General features: G+C 40.3%; 1 protein-coding gene across 9 annotated transcripts in view; it reads right to left on the reverse strand.

Annotated features, from left to right (window-relative positions):
- The window catches only part of TTLL5 (tubulin tyrosine ligase like 5), a 135357-nt gene that overhangs the window by 51126 nt on the left and 63195 nt on the right, over positions 1-21036 (reverse strand). For 6 of the 9 annotated variants that reach the window (XR_010614020.1, XM_065686066.1, XM_065686067.1 and 3 more), the window contains 2 exons: positions 19855-19994; positions 3864-4018 (listed from right to left, as the gene is read on the reverse strand). Coding sequence is in view for 8 of the 9 variants with exons in the window: in XM_065686066.1 (XP_065542138.1) it covers positions 3864-4018; positions 19855-19994 (295 nt within the window). In the remaining variant the exon portion in view is untranslated. Of the gene's footprint in view, positions 1-918; positions 977-3863; positions 4019-19854; positions 19995-21036 lie in introns of those variants that run through there. The other 3 variants (XM_065686073.1, XM_065686072.1, XM_065686071.1) reach the window with 2 other exon arrangements.

A 21036-nucleotide genomic window follows, 5' to 3' on the forward strand; every position in this document is an offset into this window, starting at 1 on the left:
ATTTTACATCCCACACCTCCAAAATTTAAAATATAAACTGGGCAAACAATGAAACCACTTTCACATTCCCTTTGTATCAGTAAATCACAATTGCCCTCTGATATTTGTCTGGGGTCTTTCTGGCAAAACTCAGTTTCAGTGGAAACAGAGAAGCCGCTTACACCAGCACAGAACAAAGTCTCAAAAGAGATCAGAGACTCTTCCATATCCTCACATGTCCAAAGGATATATACTTAGCAATATCAGAGCAGAACATCTGAAATCTGGAACACACAGTACATGTACCCCTAACAGTAAATGAAACTGGCATGAAGCAGTGACACAGCAGTTGCAGATACCAGTGCCAGAAGCTTTCAGGAATGTCTTTTGTCCCCTCCACTAGGGTTTATGCAGCTATTTGCCAACAGGTACTCAAAAGTTAATTTAGGTTCCAAATCAACAAGCTTCATTCTCAAACACCCAATATCTTTACCTTTATTTTGCAACTGAGAATGCTTTCAAGAGAATGTTCTTCCAAGAGCAGTTCTGGCAAGGTCTTGGCTTCAGTGATGAAAAATTAGTTGCACTGAATAATGAGGAATCACTTCCATATTTGTTGTCCTTATATTACATTCATAAATAGATAAAACTTAGATATGGGATTTTAGATACTTTTATTACAAAACATACATACACACATTTACATACAGCAGAATGTGAAAGGGTGATAATCCCGCCTGATGGATAGAGTGAGAAGTTGAGATTGAACTGAAACAGGGCACTGAGATAGGACTAGTGTTAAAGTAGGAGAGCAGATACAGGACAGACTCAAAGAGCTGCAGAGGGCAACAAAGACAGGGCTGCAGCAAACACGGCAGAGACTGACAGTCATGTTATGGTAGTCAGAAGTAAGCTCATATATAACCCAGAACACCTCACCTCTTATGTAGTCCTGTAGGCTTCTGTGTCTGGGGCACAGTGAAAGTCTAAGCCATCACTGGAGTGGGAATAGCACCAATGCTTATACAAAGCAACAAAAATCTCAAAAGGCACAGCAATGCATATTTATAAAATAACATTTTCATGTATCCAGAACTGTTCTCTATCTCTATATTGCAAACTCAAGATCTCCTTTGCCTTTTGGCTAGCAGACTACTGATTTGGCACCTCATCTCATACAGCCAAAAAAAATCAACAAAGAAAGAGATACTTTGAGAAGCATTTAGGTAAGGCAGTTCTGGGAGGCTGAGAATTAGAAAGGAGGAAGAAGATTTGTCAGTAAGACTATGTTGAATCCTACAGATTGCAAGCATCAAAACAAAATTTTCAAATAAATCTCAACAGCAGTAAAATGGCTTGGTTTTATCACAGAGCCGTACAAAAACTGTAAGGACTGTGTTTCAGAGGCAGATGTTTGAACTGGAGCCAAGCACAAGCCAGATAAGAGACCCATTTACAAAACATTTCCATCCTTGCTGAATTCTACAACTGGTAGACCAGAACCTTAATGGAACAAAAACAGGAAGCTTTTTTCTTCAAACAGCCACCCAGCACTGAGCACAGGCTGACACCCACCAGATGACCCTCTATGAACTGCTTGCTCTAATGTGACAGATCAAGTAGCAAAAAAGGCATTTAGAATAGAAGATAGCCATCTCCATATATCGTGACCTTGGCATTCCTTTTGGAATTCTCCCATTAAATGAAAGTTCACAGCCCAAGTAATTCAGCACTGAAAAGAAACCTTTTTTTTTTTTCTTTTATTCCTAGGTTTACATGAAGCTTTTACCCCTGGTATTCTCGTCATTTAATACAAGCAGCCACAAAGATAATGTAATTCAGTAAAGTCTTAAGTTGTCTTTCCATCTCTTGTTCTGAGGATTAGAACAGAACAACTGAAGTACTGAAAAACTAAATGGTTCATAAAAGGTTTGAAGATGGGATCTTGTGCCAGTTGTGACCAGACAATTCTGAAGTACTTTTGGATTACTGTACAAAATAAAAGAGAATTTCTAAAGCCATTAAACTATGTGTACAATGCTAGATGAGGCACAGCCCTCGAAGTCATTCAGAGTGGAGTTCCGGGTATTAAATGATGGGTTCTTAGACCTATAGGTAACATAACTGAAATGGTTTCAGAGCAACATGGTAATTACAGTGACTCCTGCAGAGTTCTGCAACAGAAGATTTTGAGCACGCGTAATCCTTTTCTAGCTATGTGTGTGAGTCCATGCAGAGGTGCGAGCAGAGCTGAGAAAGGAATGGAAGCTCTAGGACAGCCTGCATTCTGCTGCCTCTCTCAAGCTATGTAGCAAGGGAAGGTAGTTTACACCTGCTGGATAGGTTCTTTATTTGGATTAGGTAATAGCTTGCCTGGCTGAGCTCCAAGAGCAGAATCACCACCACCTCTCTCAATAACTCAAAACCCCAGAGGCAAACATAATACTGGAACAGAAACAGGCCAGGAATTCATTTCTTGCATTCCTCTTCTTTAGGCAGGATGAAAAGCAGTGACTGATGAAATAAGAATAATTTTACTTCAGCTTGCCAGGTCCCATTCCAGTCCCTCTACTGAAGGACCCATTTGGGAAAGGATGACCACTCAGGTCACATGCCTCCTCTTCTGCACTGTGTCTGACTCTCCCACCTCCCTCCATTTTCTGGTAGTATTCAAGCAGCAGTGACAAGAATCAGTATTTTCATGTATACAGTGCTTTCCAGTCCTAAACTCATGTGCTGGAGAAGCTGTGCCTCCTTATTCTAATTTAAAAGACAAAAATGAAGGTTTAGACGAAAGAATAACGATATTTACTGAAGTGGCAAGGAAAGAACTCAAACCCCCAGCAGTTCTGGGCTGGTATTCAGCGTAGCTCACCCTGCTCCTATATCTCTCCTTCCAAGATCCATAATCCTTGGGGCAACCTTGCTGCTCTTTCAATCCCATCAAGAATGGTTTTAGTGCAGAATCACAGCCTTTGCCCTGAGTCCCATGATATTGGCAATAAATATAAATTCCAATATCCAAAATTAATAAAGACCATAATGAAGCCATCTGAAAAAGAAACTTTATAATATAAACACTGAAAGATACTGCTCTATCTTTGAACAATCTAAACTTGACATTCAAGAAAGAAGCATAAAGATGCAGCCTTACTGGAGATTTTTCTCAGTATCAGGTATAAGTTTGCATTCTGCACGTATGTCTCAGCACTAGCAAACCTAAACTTGAAGATGCAGGGATGAGAAATGGTCAAATAGACATTTCCTTTTCATTATAGATGTTCATCCATCTCCTTATTTCACCATGAACCCGAGAGCTCTGGGAACATAGCTCTATTTTGATAGGCCTAGTTTCTAGGATAGTCCTAAGAAGACGGGCCCTTACACAGAATCATAGAAGCATTTAAGTTAGAAAAGACCTTTAAGATCATGTATTTTAAATACCTCCAGGTATGCTAACTCAACCACTTCCCTGGGCAGCCTGTTCCAATGCTTGACAACACTTTCTGTGAAGAAAGTTTTTCTAATATCCAGTGTATCCTATCTATCCTATCTACTCTCTCCTCGAGCAACTTGAAGCCATCTCCTCTTGTCTTATTGCTTGTCACTTGGGAAAGAAGAGACTGACACGCCTTCGCTACAACGTCCTTTCAGGTAGTTGTTGAGAGCAATAACGTCCCCCCTGAGCCTTCTCTTCTCCAGACTAAATAACCCCAGTTTCCTCAGCTGTTCCTCATCAGACTTGTGTTCCAGGCCCTTCACCAGCTTTGTTGCCCTTTGGACATGCTCTAGCACCAGAGCAAGAAGCCACATACAAGTTACAAGTGAGCTCCTGAGTGCACTGCATTTTTCTTCAAAAAGCTGGAGCAGGAATTTAAACTTACCTGACAGCTGAAGAGACAGGCCTTTTGTCAGCTATATGGGCGTCTGACTGCACAGCCAACAATGACCCTCTTTTGTTGAGTGATGACTGGTAGCTCTGTGGGGTGGCTGCATTCCCCTTGCTTATAGCTCCACTTGCCAAGTTCAGGTTTGTTAACTAAAGGGGGTGGGAGGAGGAGAAGAAAAACAAAAACAAACCCAAACATCAGAAACAATTAAAAGCCAAGAAAAGAGCAAAAGGTGTCACTAAGTAAACTGGATAGACTATGTACTAAGAGGAATAAGACTACTAGAGTAAGCAAACATTCAGATGCAGGACTGTGCCAGTTGCATAAAGCAGTGGGAGAGATGACACCAGCCTCCACCATGCTTGAGATGAATTCAAGTATCAGCATTAAAAGTACAACCCTTCCATTCATAGAAGAACAAAGGAGGAAAGACAAAGATGGATCAAAAATCCCAGAGTAAGAAAGCAACATCACATTCCTGTCATGTGAAAACTTAACTCTACATGAACTAATCAAAACCTAGAAACTTGCATTAAACTGAGCAGTTTACCCAGTCAACATAAGCTGTTTCACTAAGCCAGCCATATACATTTGTCCTCTCTCTACCCCTCTCTATGCATCCATACAGGCATAATCCAACAGCATATGTACCTTGTATATATAATTCAAAACCAAACTCTATCACAAATGAAAGAAACTTCTCACACAACCACTTCCAATCTGTTTACACAAGTAAATATGCTAGCTAATGACAGGTTAAAATTGTGTTAGGTGCGTGTTTGTTATACCAAGCTCTAAAGAAATTATCTATGTGGATTTAAGCATACAAAGTGTATTCCATTGTTTGTCTCTCTGAGCATTCTTCTTTCACTAGTTATCTTCTTGACAGATCAAACTCTGCAAACAGACACTATCTGTTGGTTTATTGAAGAGAGCCTAAAAAACGTAATGAAGTGGTATCTACTACAGTAGGATAAGTATTAGTTTACATTTGGGAAAAGAAAAATATGATGAAGCTTACAAGACACTACAAAGCTTGCAAAGCATGGATTCTCAGTCAGGCATTGCAAGAATTAAGTTTATTACTACCTTCAATTACATGATCACATGTTGCTTTTTAGGAGCACAGAACAGAGCTGGGTCTGCACCAAGACAAAGGCCATATGGTAAGCAAAACTTATCTGTATGGCCCCTGCTTGCTTCTGTGGCAACTGGAAGACATATAGCCAGAGAGACACAGGACACAGAAGAGTCTAACACCTAATCCTACATCTGCTCCAGATCTCAAAGGTGATGCTTGTTAAGCCACTTAAGTATGACTTAAGCATAGCTCATGAATTCCCAGCTTTGAGACCTTAACAATGCTCTTTCACCAGAATTTGTGTGCAATACTCAAGTGCATACCAGCTTCATTGCAATACACTGCACTCATACCTACAATAGACTTAAGCAGGACTGCAGACTTCACTGACTGAACTCTGGCATGAGCTACTACTGCAACTGGCAACACAGTAGATTCCCACTTCTCCTATGGTTTAGTACTATGAGGCATCTAAGCATTTTGTAAATTCAGAAATCTTGACTCCAACTTCAAGTTATAGACAGGATTAAATTATAGCAGTTATGCAGTGGCCTTCTGCCCACTGCGCCAAAAGCAACCTTTTTTGTCTCATCCCTTCTGAGCCTTATCCTTTCCTGTTCTTACTCCTTGTCTGTGTCTTGTTATTCTCAGTCAGTCACAGCTTCCATGTTTTAGGTGTCATTCTCCATATTCTGCTCAGTTTCATTCCTACAGACTTCCAGCACTGGCTTCCCCACTACTTCTAGCCCCTGAGCCACACCATTTCGAGGCCAGAACTGTCCACGGGAGCAGTTGATTGATCTGTCTTCCCACACTTTTGTTCTTTGTTCCTCTTCCAGCTGCTCTTATGCCCTAGAAGCAAGCTTAGCCACAGGCAGTGCTACCCATCTTATATGGAAAATTACTAAAGGTGTCATTTTGGTGCCTTGACCTCACCCTTAAATGTTGTTGTCTTCTGTAGAATCTCATTAAAATTTAAAGCATTTCATTGCAAGAACAGAAAGCTTCAAATTAGGTTTAGTTCCAGTTGTGCCAGGCACTATACAAATACCTAAACAATGACAGTTTCTGGCCACAAAGAGGTTATTGTCTGAAAAGAAGCAAGAATGGCAAATGAGACAAAGACAAAGGAAATAGGATGTATACAATTCTTAGCTTGTCAGCAACAGTGATCACAACTTTGCTAACATATTCAATGTGTGAAATGAAGATGACTTTATCCATTTTTTTTCATCATCTTGATACTAAGAACCATTTAGCCTGATGAATTACCCCCTCACCCCTGCTCTATTAATGCAATCTGCTTTCCTCTCTAATACTGTATCATTGTTTATTTGAAAACTGTCTTTCTAAGCAAAGCACGTGAGCAAACAGCTTAGTATGGTAGTAGGGACATTTTACACATTCCACATAGACAGGTGTTTAAACTACAGCAGGATTAAATACAGACAAGGGATTCAGAATGAGAGAGAGAACATCAGTAAGAGCGTAAGGTTTAGCTGCAGCCAGCCCACCCATATAGGTGTAACTGCTTGTTACTATGCCGTGGGCTGAGATGTTTCAGCTGCTACAATTAGCTTGCCAGGATGTTGCCTTGGTGGATTGCTGGGACACCCCCAACATATTCGTGCTCCACAGAGTAGCTTCATTTTCTAGTCAGTAGTCTTCCTGTGCACCTGATGAAGCCATATTCTTCCCTTTATGCAGGCAAACACTTGGTAGCAAATCAGTTGTTACTTTGGCTTAAGATAATGGATAACACTTGGACCAAAGGACGTAACAAAATCTCCATAAATAAAATGTGGTATTGGGAAACAAAAACAAAACAAACCACCTCACCCTACCCCCAAAACCAAGAAAGGCAGGTTAGTGGGGCTCAGCAGAGAAAGTGATTATTGGTGTGCAACTACAAGAATTAAGCTAGTTTTCACAATGAGCTGTATCATGATGGGTTCAAACTCTCCTGCTTGGTAAGATTCCTGGTTTTCACTGGCAGTCAGGGACTTCAGAATATTTTTTCTGACAGAAGACCTGTGTGTGCTGCACTGCACTCTTCAAGCACCCCTATCTTCAAACATCTCTGCTCACATTAAAACATTTTCTGTGGAGTCTGTAAAAGGCAAGATAATACACAGCTAATACGTCTCATAATAGAATGATTCATGAGGTTTTACCACAATTTTTAAACTGTTGGGACAGCTGAAAGGAACATGCTGAGTGAACAACACAATGGGACAGTAAATCCCAAAGAGCTCTCATGGAAAGAGGAGAGCCCACTTTATGTAATTCTAGTTATCTAACATCAAGAAATAGGGGAGGAAAGAACATGTGGGTTGTCCCAGCCACATTGATAGAAAGAGCCTATTGTTAGAAAGCCAAACAGCATATATATGTACTGTTATAATTAGTTCAATACTAATAAGCCAAAAACCAAAACATTGCATAATGCCAAATTACTTTTACTGGGGTTTTTTTTAATTATTTTTAAGCATTGCAAGGTAAGTTTATGACAATACACTTGCCTTCTTGAGAGCAGGCCCACATAAACTTAAGAGAATTTGTCTCTACGGTTTTGCTTTATTCAGAGAAATCTATTTCTAAATAGATTTAAGATTGAAAGCAAGGCCACAACACAGAATGGTGTCAGAAAGTGCCAGATATAAGAGTTGAGATTTTTGGTTTTGTTAATCTGTTTTATAATTAAAATAGGAAAAATGAAATCTCCAAATACAAATAGGAAGAAAGAAAACTCCAGGATAGAATTTGGAATTTGTTTCTAATGAATAGCATTCTACAGACAAAGACCCATTGTATAGCACCTTTAAGAAATCACAGGTAAGAGTCAAAAGAGGAGCTTAATCTCTTTCATGTTTCTGATCTACATTATACTGTTCTTTCAATGTTTCTCATTATCACACTCAAAAATCTTTTTTTTGTATAATGTTTTCACTTTGAACTTGTCTAGTATTTCAAATAAGCTAAAGCAGAAAATGTCAACGGCCAAAAATTAAAAAGTATATATATACACATATATATTTATATGTGCTGCAGATCAGCCTCAACAAATTCAGTAAAAGCCTCTAAAAAAAGGCTCCTAAAAGCCTAAGTGTTTCTCTCACTGGTTTGCAGGAGTCAACCAGGGTGAACAAGGACACATCATCTCTAGAAGTTGCCCTCTTGGCACAGAGTGGAACAGTGACTTAAATTTTCATTACCAATACTTTGAACAGCAGATCCCGAGTTCCACTGGTCAGTGTGTTACAACTCTGAGCAAGCAATGCACTACAAAACCCTTAAAACTCCCCAGCTGGCAGTATTTTTCTACTAGAGGCCAGTCATAGCCTCTTGCCTGTAAAGTGCTGGGGACTGGAGAACTACAGTCTAAAAGATGACCAATTCTCTTACTTGGAGCCACACTTGAATCCTTTCCAGTTCACACATCTCATTTCCATTTGGATCTGACTGGTGAGGAGAAGAAGGAATCCAAGCCATATTTCAAAGATCAAGACATGATCAAAATGTGCCAAAGGAACACAGTGATCATAGGCCTACTTCATTGTTTCTTCCAAAAAACCTTCAATATGATAAGTTCACAGTCTGAAACAGGAGGAGACCTAATGCCACAAATGTACCCTCAAGAAGTTTCAAAGGTATATATGAACACTAACAGCTCACTGAGAAACTTTTGTCTTTAAAGAAAGATTGGACATGGATCACTTTAAGGATGTAAGATCATTTTACTGGTAAGATCACTCCTCCTCTGCCTTTGACCAGACCAGAATCTTTTGGTTTTGATACTTCATATAGGACAAAATGACACTGTATCATAAGCTCAAAGGAACGAAGCATTCCATTAGAAAACTGAAAGCATGCAAAATGTCTCATCATTTGCAATATATTCTCCTTTACCTTTTCATCTGTTTTTTCCTGTGTGGTCTGTTTGACTCCTTCAAGACCCTTCAGTCAATCCCTAATTTTCCATTTTAATACTGTTCATCCAGCAATGTCATCTTTATCCAACAGCTGTAAAAGAAATGTCTTTTCTTCCATTACCTTGCTTCCATAGTCACTGTATTTTCACCTGCCAAGCCTCCCTCAGACACACGTACCCCTGGGGCTTTTGACATCAGTGAGATATTTATATTCCCAGGAACAGAGGGGAAGAGCTAACAACTTGTCATAAAAAAAAATAATCTATAAATAAAAAATTGCAGATTCTTTCAGTTATATTTTTCTTCTTTCAGAGGTGACTGTGACTAGGTGCTAGACCAATAAAAATATTCAGTGTTAACTTGTCATCTCCCCAGTCTGCAGGCTGCATGTTTTTGACTTCACCACAGAGCTGCCATGTACATCTGTGATCTAGTGCACGCTAGCAGGACTTGGTCTAACAAAACAGAGCTCCCAGGTCTTCCAGTACTACTGGAAACAGTCCACCTGCCTTGCCTTACTTAATTCATCGAGATACTGGAATCCAACAGGCCATCCCAGTATGGGAAACATCACAGGATCTTAACCTGCCTCTTTCCTTAAAAGGCAAAGGAAATCCCAAACCGCAAATCTCACACACACACACACACACACACTTTCACTGCCTGAATAGCGGCACAAAATATACCTACTACAAATTCCTTGAAGAAACCATGTAATACAAGCAGATTTTCCTAGGACCACCTTTTTGTTACCCAGGCCAGCTTTCTGACCACACCCCATACTAAACCACCTTCATTTTATGTACAGATTTGAATTTGCAGGAGCAACCAGCCAGAAGGGAAAAACTGGGGCTAACAGCCTGGGAAGTGTGAAATCTGTGTGCGTACCAAGTCTGATCTGGCCAAAGGCCTCTGACATTCCTCCTCTGCTCGTGGAGCTTACCAGCTTACAGGATATACATATGCATACAGAGCACAAATGTTCCCGTCTCCAGAAAATGTTCCAGACAAAGACCTGCCAGAGACATTCCTGGGAAACCTGACAAACTTAAAAATTCCTTTGTAGTGTCTCCAGCATATGCATCCATTTAACAACGAAAAAAAGGAAAAAAACAACAAAACCAAAGTTAGTGCTGCTGCTGTGGATGGCTGTACTCCCTTCTTCCTTCTCCTGAAAAAGTCAAGCTTTCATTTAGATGCTCTCTGACTCAAAAGCTCCTAGTGGGAGTGATTTTGATAAGACACAGTCATGCCAAACATTTGATGATCAGGGTGTAATCTTTCCTATAACATGCATTCTATTTGCTCAGCCTGGCCCACTTGGTGACTCTCTACAGATGTTACTGCATCCTAAGAAAAGCTTCTGCTCCTATTCCCTTTGGAGCCTCAGAGCAGAAGGGGTTCAGTTTGAGCACTGTCAAAACTGCATTGCCATTTTCACTTCCTACAGCTTCTTCTGAGACATTACTGCTGATGCTACAAATCAGTAGTAGTAAAAGTAATTCCAGCTCCTGTGTGAACAGCCTGGAGCTGAGGAGGAGATGATACCCTGCAGCAGTGCAGAGCTGTGTGAGAGGAAAGAAAAATATCCCTTAGACTTCATCTCCCACTTTCTTGCTCCTCTTCCTAGTCACACTGAGATGCCCTCTTCCTTTACACTTCCCTTCCCCTCCATCAGTAAAAAGGTAAAAGCCAACCAAATGCTTAAATGAGGAAAATAAATCTGATTAAGATTCAGATAAAATTGTTCCAGTCAAAGCAAGGGACTAACACTGAAAAAAACTCCTTTGTTAGGGAAAATATCCTCACTAAATTTCTGCAAATCCTTGCTGCACCCTGAGTTTGTGGTCTTTTTGCAGTCACCATGTTGCACTGCTCAGTTCTAGAACTAAAAGAGCTGATGCCCACTGGGACCAGTACAGTACATTCTGGCATTTTGGCCATTGGCTTTGTGGCACTTTTCCTCTGCTGAGGACAAAAGAAGCCAGGGTACCACACTGCATAATTGAGACAGATAACTGAGGGTTACTGTGGGTTCATATATTGTTGTAGCTGATATTAAGCTGAAACTTGCTATTTTGCCTGTGGCATATTATTCCCACAAGGTCACTCTGGGGCACTGTAAAGAGCCCATTCCAATTGCTCCTCATTCCTTCTCCCCTGTCCTAAGGTTTAGGAAACTCATCTGCTTCTTTCTAATTCGTACCTTCTGTCCAAATGAAAAATGTAGAGTGAGAAAGTACCCCACCCTCCCATGGATCTATCAGCATGTTTGCAGGAACTCTGGCTGCTGGATCTTGGGCACTGACTGGCTACATAGCAGAGATAGAGGCAACTCGGTATAGCCTTTGTCTGGGTGGTCTGATGTTATCCCTGTGATTAAACTGGCTGGCTAGAAAAACTGGAGCTATTCCTAATGATAACCAAGTCCTGAAATCTCACACTCTCCCTCACAGAGAGGAGCAGAGCTCCCACCAGGCTTCCCCTCCTCCTTCTCTTCCTCCTCCTCCTGGTGAAGCTGGCCAATTCAACACATTCTTCAGTTCACTAGCAGCAGTAACTACAAAGTACTACAGCCTGGTAGGTATCAGCTGCAGCCCCCCACGCCAGTCAGTGATAGGGACCTCACACAGATCCATTGCAGAAGAAAACCTTCTTTTTACCTTAGAGCATATTTCAAACATAAGTAGCATGCTATCCACAAAGAAAAAATACATATCCAGGATCCAGCCCTCTGGCTCTGGATCTACACATATGCTGTGCATTTTACTATCCTCCCCATAGCAAGTCCTGCAATACAAGCACAAAGAAATATTTTAAGCTAAGCACATGTGAAGTAAAGACTTTAGGATTAATGCCTGGTAAACAACACAGAGGGAAAAGAAGTCTGGATTATTTTGTTCACAGCCTTCATGTATCTATCCATCAGGAAAGACCAGTGGCTAACAGTAGGTACACACATAAATATCTCTTCATTTAGCTGTCCAGAAATAATGATGTAGCCAGTAAGGTCCCCATATCATAAATCAAGACAAGAAAGGCAACTATGTCCCTATACAATGAAAGGGGTTTACCAATCTGAATTTTCAGGCTTTATTCCCCAAAACACCATCAATGTATATGCCATGATTCTTCAATAGTATCATTACTATTTTATACTCATGCTAGAGAATGGGCTAACTGAACAAGAAAATTTCAGGACAACTGAAAAACTAAGTATCATTAACACATTGACAACACTGCAGCTGAAGCACCACAAATACCAACAAAGACATCCCTCTAAAAATAATTAGCAGTCATTTGCATGCTATAACTAGGAAAATCACTATTTTCAGATACCAACTCCCCCACAAATGTCGCAGTAAATCTCTTATCATAAAGGAAATACTTAGCTTGACTACAGAAACGTAATGCGGCAGAGAAAAAGTCATAAATATGGAAGAAGCAGCATGGCACACATTCCTCAGTATTAAAGACAACACATCAGTTCAGAGCAATGGATCAGCAAACTTGCTACCCTGCCTGACACAGTTCACAAAATGAAAGGAATCTTGGTTTCCATGCATCTAACTGAAACATCTTATTGATAAGAAAAATTAATTTGATATTTCTGTATATTAAAAGCTAGGGGTTTATCATTTGCAAAATGCTCATTATTCAACTATGGCCTGTTAAGTTATCTGTCCTAATGCTATCTTACTGCATGAAGTTTCAGAAGTCATGTGATTATTCTTGGCAAGGCAAGTCAATATTCTGTGACAATAACTATTCACTTTTATGATCAGTTTTTGTTCTGATGTCTTCCTACCAAGATGAGTATCCCCTTCTTACGAGAAACATGAATAAGTCTTTATTTACCTGGTCACCCATTGTTCTATATAATTCCTTCATACCTATCTCCTCCCTAAACAAACAAGCCTAATATTTTCACTTCCTTATTAAAAATGTATTTTGCAGTTAATTGTTGTAGTCACTCAACTGTGAATCCCAGTTATTTTTCCTGAATTTGCCTTAGAAATGACAACCAGAACTGAAAACAGCTTTTCAGTGGAGGGCCTGTAACTGATGCTTACATGGCTACATACCATTTCTTACCCTGTTCTTTAAACATACTACTAATTTTTCTTTGTTGCCTTTACTACTTGACTTAGAACAGGTATCTCCACTGAGCTTTCTAGAACAAAACTGATTTTTTCTTCCCTGGATGATTAAAGTATATTACTTCAAGTGGTTAAAATTATTGCTTGTCACATAATCAGTTATTTATAAACACTGAACTTCATCTGCCATTGCTTTTCCCAGTAAATGCAGTTGTTACATTTCTCTTAGCTTTCCTCATGATGATCAACAATTGTACTGACAAATGATCAGGAGGTAGGCTCAAGTTTAAGTTTATAGCTTAAACACAACTTCACAGTAATGGAACATCTGGACACTTGTAGACTACATTACACTGAATGTAACAAGAAGTTACCTCATGTAGTGAACATGAGCTGCACAAGTATGTATTCACATGGGTGCACACTGTAAAGGAGTTAATCTACTGTAAATTCACAACCCATGTTACTTTGCAATAACTTGCTTTCATATTCATTCTTTAGGGAATAACACGCCAACCATTATGAACCTCCTCCTTTCAAGCCTCTAATTTTACAGTCCATCATGTTCATTCTGCATTCTGTCTTCAGTTACACACTTGCCGTATAGCAAACCAGATACTCCTTTGTTTGCTTTCTGCCTGCTTTCAATCTGTAACAAAACTTTACCTCTCACCCTAGAGATACCTGTCTTGCCTAACAGTAATTCTGAAAGCTTGTAAAAAACCTTTTTGTAAATTGGAAGAACAAGAACCAGTTCCACTAGATGCTATTTTTCTCAGTTCAAAGAATTCTAATAGATCAAGATATGGGTTGGGTGTTCTGGGATTTGGTGGGGCTTTGGGGTGTTTTTTGTCTGAATTATGTTTACCTGAGTGAATTAAAATTCCATTTTTATTTCAACTTAATATATATCTGCTAACAGAGCAACGCCATCTGCTTTAACTTACAGGAAACTTTAGGGTCCTTAATTACACCCAATGCATTTAGAATCATAGAATAGTTAGAGAAGGGTTGGAAAGGACCTTAAGATCATCTGGTTCCAACCCTGCTGCCATGGGCAGGGACACCTCTCACTAAACCATGTCACCCAAGGCTCTGTCCAACCTGCACTTGAGCACCGCCATGAATGGAGCATTCACAACTTCCTTGGGCAACCCATTCTGGTGCCTCACCACCCTCACAGTAAAGAACTTCCTCTTTATATCCAATCTAAACTTCCCCTGTTTAAATTTTAACCCATTACCCCTTGTCCTGTCACTACAGTCCCTGATGAAGAGTCCCTCCCCAGCATCCCTATAGGCCCCCTTCAGATACTGGAAGGCTGCTATGAGGTCTCCACGCAGCCTTCTCTTCTCCAGGCTGAACAGCCCCAACTTTCTCAGCCTATCTGCATACGGGAGGTGCTCCAGTCCCCTGATCATCCTCGTGGCCCTCCTCTGGACTTGTTCCAACAGTTCCATGTCCTTTTTATGTTGAGGACACCAGAACTGCACACAATACTCCAGGTGAGGTCTCACAAGAGCAGAGTAGAGGGGCAGGATCACCTCCTTCGACCTGCTGGTCACACTCCTTTTGTTGCAGCCCAATTTACAGTTGGCTTTCTAGGCTGCAAGCTTACACTGAAGCCATTTCATGTTAAGTTTCTCATCGACCAACACCCCCAAGTCCTCCTCTGCAGGGCTGCTCTGAATCTCTTCTCTGCCCAACCTGTAGCTGCACCTGGGATTGTGCCAACCCAGGTGTAGGACCTTGCACTTGTCATGGTTAAACTCCACAAGGTTGGCATCAGCCCACCTCACAAGTGTGTCGAGGTCCCTCTGGATGGCATCCCTTCCCTCCAGCATATTAACCGGACCACACAGCTTGGTGTCATCGGCAAACTTGCTGAGGGTGCACCAAATCCCACTGTCCATGTCAGTGATGAAGAAGTTGAACAAGACCGGTCCCAACACCAATCCCTGAGGGGCACCACTCATTACTGGTCTCCAGCTGGACACTGAGCCCTTGACCACAATTCTTTGCATGCAGCCATCCAGCCAGTTCTTTATCCACAGAGTGGTCCATCCATCAAATTGACGTCTCTCCAACTTAGAGACAAGGATGTCATCTGGGACAGTGTCGAACGCTTTGCACAAGTCCAGGTAGATGACATCAACTGCTCTAATCCTGTCCATCAGTTCTGTAGCCCCATCATAGAAGGCCACCAAATTGGTCAGGCAGGATTTCCCCTTAGTGAAGCCATGCTGGCTGTCACCAAGCACCTTGTTGTTTTTCATGTGCCTTAGCATGCCTTCCAGGAGAATGTGCTCCAAGATTTTGCCAGGCACAGAGGTGAGACTGACTGGCCTGTAATTCCCTGGTCATCCATTTTCCCCTTCTTGAAATGGGGGTTATATTTCCCTTTTTCCAGTCATTGGGGACTTCACCTGACTGCCATGATTTTTCAAATGTGATGGACAATGGCTTAGCAACTTCATTCGCCAGCTCCTTCAGGACCCGCAGATGGATTTCATCAGGTCCCATGGACTTGTGCACATTCAGGTTCTTAAGATGGTCTCAAACCAGATCCTCTCCCGCAGTGGGCCTAAGGTCTTCATTCTTACAGTCCCAGAGTCTGCCTTCTAAGACTTGGGTGGTGTGATCAAAGCATTTGCCAGTGAAGACCGAGGCAAAAAAGTCATTCAGAACCTCAGCCTTCTCCCAGTTGATTGTAGCCAGTTCTGCTGATAGCTTCTGGAGAGGGCCCACATTGTCCCTAGTCTGTCTTTTATTTGCAATGTACCTATAGAACCCCTTCCTGTTATCTTTCACATCCCTAGCCAAGTTTAATTCTAACTGAGCCTTAGCTTTCCTAACCTGGTCCCTAGCTTCCCAGACAACATCCCTGCATTCTTCCCAGGCCGTCTGTCCTTGCTTCCACTTTTTATTTGTTGCCTGTCTGTCCTCTATACCAGCTTTACCACTGACTCCACCTTTCAGCAGAAACTTTGTCACTTCACTCGCATTTCTGAACTCCTGAAGGTAAACCATCCAGCCATGGAAGTCTCACAGAACATTTTTTGCTTATCTTTTCTTCTACAAGTTTAACTTCATTACCTGGGAAGAAAAATGTATCCCCTCTATACCCAGTATAGTGAAAAATGCAAATTACACATCCTCCAAAAATTGTTTCTACATACCTAGAATATATCCCCATTGAATTAACAAATTAATCTATCAGTAGCATATTTAAGGAAATCTAATTTCATGTGGCATTCCCATGTGTCTCCCTGGCCAATAACCACATCATTCACAAGTCTGCTGCCTATGATATAGTAAAAATCTTCCCTCCCTGAGTTCCCTTAAATAACAAGCAAAAAACAGCACATACTGTAGCTAGTTCCAAATTAGCAGTGAACAGGCGAATTTATACATGCACTCTCACTGGATAGGCAGCAGTCCAAAGAGAACAGAATATTCTGAACTCCATTTGAATTTCACCCTTGACTGAAACAGTCACGGGTCTTTCACTTCTCTGCCTCTAACACTTTTAATGAAAAAGGTAAGAGCATATTATCTTCAAGACTAATTTAGTTGAAACTTGGGGAATTTGGATAGGAGCTTTCTCTTTCTTGTTTTCTTATGACCTTCTGAGCTCAGATACCTCCCTTATTACCCTACTTAGCCATGAACTCACCAGGTTAATGCTGGATCCTCAAAGGCACACATGTTCTATTACAGATCTCTCTCTTGCTTTCTCCCAAATGTATGGGGTAGTTCAGTTAGAGGAATATCTTCTTGTTTTTGAATACTATGGGTACTACAGCTCTTACGGACAGAAGCACATAACTCTACTGTTTGTCATAACCTCAAAATCAGTTTTACTATTAGATTTTATGTAGTCACAAAAACATTGTAAATACGTGATTTTAAGTAAATAAAATGGAATAAAATCCCTCAGAAGTAAGAGCCAACATTCATCGTTACAGCTATATTAAACAACGAAGATTCTCCCTAGCAGCTATGCTGTATTAATTTTTAATGCTGAATATTTATCTTTCATAACCTGAGATTGTCCTACTCAAGTGTGTCCTTAAGATAAGTGCAGGAAAGACATTGCCATTAAAGACAGTTACAGAAGTAAATGCTGCTCCTTTTCTAGTCTAAGATACAATAATACTGCGTCTCTTTTCTCTATACATCTCTCTCTCATTCCTGCAACTAGGCAGTAAGACATCATACAGTGATGCAGGGGATTAAGTGATGATTTTCATGGGTTCTAGATCAGTATTTCTATTGTATACCACTGTGAAGGCACCCTTGCTTTCTCAATCTTGCAAGCATGAAGATACACTGATGAAATTTTATACCATATAATGAAAAATATTTTTCAAAAATACAAATTAGTGCAAGGCAAAATGTTCTCACACACCTTGTGAGACAACTCAAAAGTAACCGTACAAGGGAATGAAATCACACATCAGTAATGCTTTACCTTTCTACCATCTCCACCTTCCATATCACAAGAACTGTTCATTTCATGAACATTTCCTGAGTATCACCATGAAATTGCCACCTGGTGTTTCAGAAGAGAATGGAGAGGCCTGATAAGACAGAAAGCTGATGTAATCACAAAAATCTTGTTTTCTTAAAATGACAGATTTTAAATACCTTGTTCCATGCTCATAAAATACTTAGGTGTAAAATTTTCCATTTGAATATTGTAATTTTAGCAGCCAATTGGCTTAACAAATTAAACTGACTGAAGAGTCAAATTGAATTGAATTTAACTGACTGAATAAATTAAACTGATTGGAGTGTAAGAGAGAAAAACATGAAACAGGTGCTTTAGGCATAGGTAGGAAACAGCAGGGATTGACAAAGGACAGAGGTGGACTCCCAGCCAGAATGGCAACATCATTCCAAGCACAGCTGTTGAGCCTACATTCCTGGGTACCCCAGAGACCCCAGCTAGTACACAGATACCAGAAGCAATTCTCACAAGAACAGGAACAGAAAACAAGCTTCCCAGCTGCTCTTGGAAGGAGGTAATGTATTCAGAGAACCTCTACCCCCAAGACACAGCTGGGCATAACACAGAAAACCAAAATACAAAGGCATTCAGCTCTCACATTATAGTTCTTGCCCTTGGAAAAGAAACAGTCCACAGCAATAACAGTCTTTTCAAAAGTCTCTTGCTTATACCCTCCCTAAATCAATAGCATAATCTTGCCATTAAACAGGATTAAATTCAACTATCAGGTCCCTTTAATACCAGCCAGGTACTTTCCAACAAGGTAGACTAACTCCAAGTTTCTGGAATAGTTTTAAACAATTGTACTATTTTTATTATTTAGGTAACTGATGTTCCCTACTGGGGGTCACGTTATCATAAAGGAAATATTTATATGTACAAACACTGTGTTGCTCAATACAAAATCTCACTTGGAAATAACCTACGTTGTTTGCTAGGAGCTGGGACGTTGATTGTTTTCTGGTCACAAAGAATGGAATTAGCACTTTCTTTCTATACATTTCCCACTCTTCTGTGGGGAAAGTATCTTCAGAGAGCCCAGAAACAAAAAGCAATGCAGACACATTTAGCATGACCAACATATTGCCAGAGCTTCCACTGCACTTCATAGCCACTTCCAGACTTGAGTATACCTGCACTGATAGGTGACTAAACACACTTCAGCCTCCACCATCTGCAATTACCAGAGGATGCTCCTCTGTCAACCAGCACAGCTCTGCTCAGGAAGCTACACAGCCCTTTCCTCATAAAGCTTTGTGAATTACTCTCTGGATTCCCCCTCCTATAATTCCTAATTTAAGCAGCAGTAACTAGCTGTGGTAGGAATACAGAAGTTTATATAGCTATTAGATGATTTTTAAATGGCAGCAATAGGATAACTTGGTTCTCTAGATGGACCTAAGAAACCACAGCAGTTGGAGCCAAGCGGGAAATGAGTGGGTTTAGGGAGAAAATCTGTTAATTTATTTTTAAAGTTCTTTTCAGAAAAAGACTTAGATGAAATAGATACATTTCCTTTTTCCCCAGATGTTTTTTTAGATGCTATTTTTTTATTCAAGGAGGCAGCTTCCATCATATATTTAGCTTTCAACAAGTCAGCATTTCCTGAATGAATGTTCGTTTCTCTACTAGATTTTTTTTTTATAATTTTACTGACAAAGTCTAGCTTTAAAATGCTGAATTCTGATTTCACTAAGAGAACCAGACTGACAACTCAGAATATTACTGGACAAGCAAACAAGCTTCTCCCAGTGTTCCTCATACCACTTCGGGCTTTGAAAGATCAGATTCTCTAAGCAGGGTCTGGCCTGATGCAAGATCAGGCCTCAGCATCACTGGTATGTTCAGTGTTCACATTCTCTGCTGCATCATCAGCAAGAAGGCACTTTGGTTTTGTGACTTACCCTTTAAAGTACAAGACCTATCTACAAAGACCAAAGTGCCTGTATTAGTTTTGGAACTGCCCAGGCTGAATCAAAACCTTGAACCAGATGTAGAAGAGTCCAAAAAAATCAGTTCAGCTTCCTAGACTTACAAATGCACCTCACCTTTTAAAAAAGAGATATTGCCAATCATCTAAAAAGATATTCAAAATCCAAACAGAACAATAAAATTGAAAGAAACAAATAGCACCAGCTACTGCAACTATTACAGATGCTTCAGAAAACTTAGCAAAAGACCACTATTAAAACAATATCTCCAAAATCCAAGTATCAGAGCAAAGATGACAAGTGCAGGGACTGTGAGAATGAAGCCTGTGACAGCCTTTTCTGTAGTGACAGGGACTCCAGCTTTACTGCTTACATATCTGCTGTATAAGGAGACTGATGCGGTGTGGTGGGGAATGCTGACATCCTACCTGCTTTTCTGCCACCTGCTGCAGTTCTGCTGCTACCATACTGGGGTTATTACTATTGTCCTGGGAAGAAGCATCTTCTGCATCTTTGTGCATCCTGGCTGAGCCCACATGCTGTCCACTTGAACTGCGATTGCACAAACCTTCCAAACAAACATTGGATATGCTTAGTAAGTGGTATATCAGACTCTCTCAGCCTGCTGATCACAATACAAAAGCAAATATGATACATTCTGCATATTCAAGGGAGAATACAGCGTTCTATTCTGCATCATGGCAGGGGGGTTGGAACTAGATGATCTTAAGGTCCTTTCCAACCCTAACTATTCTATGATTCTATGGGTATTGCCTACATGAGCTTTTGTCAGTTCAAAACCCATATTCTCTTCATCATAATGTATCTAATGACAACCAATTCCAGACAATATTAGCTGCTGTTACCCAAGTTAAATCTATAATTCTTTTCCTTAAAAACAAATGGATTAATTTAAACGAGCTATTCAATTAGGAAGTCAGATTTATTTTAATGCCAGAAAGGTGGTCAATATACATACATATCTAGACAGCAACCCAAATGAACATGTGCTGACCCTGATACACAATCTAAAGCAAATGTATATCATTAAAAAAAAAAATCAGGACCACAGTTGTTAGCCTGTGTGTGGCTCCCAGAACTCTCTCAATAAAGTACAACATGTATCTAAAATTTCTATAGTTTCTTCTACTCCCCAGATTTGTTACACTCTGAAGTTGCATTGCTCAACTATGTTCTACCCCAGCATGGTAAATGAGAAGTCTCTAGATCTTGGTTTTAAGATACACTTGTATAAGTCCATGCTGAAAGGTCCTGAAGAAAGAGATACAGTAATGATACATTCAGATCGTTTGGGTTTGGAGGTCCTTACACACCTTTAATTATTCAACAATTCTGAGGTTTTGTTAAAGGATTTCTTTGCATGATAAACAGAGAACTAAGAAAACATGGACTGAGACAGGACTTCTACTAACCAAAACTAGATTAATACTACTAAAGATTAAAAAAAAAAGAGCTCAGTAATAGAATCAGGTAAATATATACAACACTGTATTTCCCAGCTCTTTTCAAACAAGTTCAACGGCTGAGTTCAAGGCTGAACTCTCTACAGCTACCTGAAAGGAGGCTGTAGCAAGATAGGTGTGGTCTCC

The sequence above is a fragment of the Lathamus discolor genome, chromosome 6 (assembly GCF_037157495.1).
Source record: "Lathamus discolor isolate bLatDis1 chromosome 6, bLatDis1.hap1, whole genome shotgun sequence".
Lineage (NCBI taxonomy): Eukaryota > Metazoa > Chordata > Aves > Psittaciformes > Psittacidae > Lathamus > Lathamus discolor.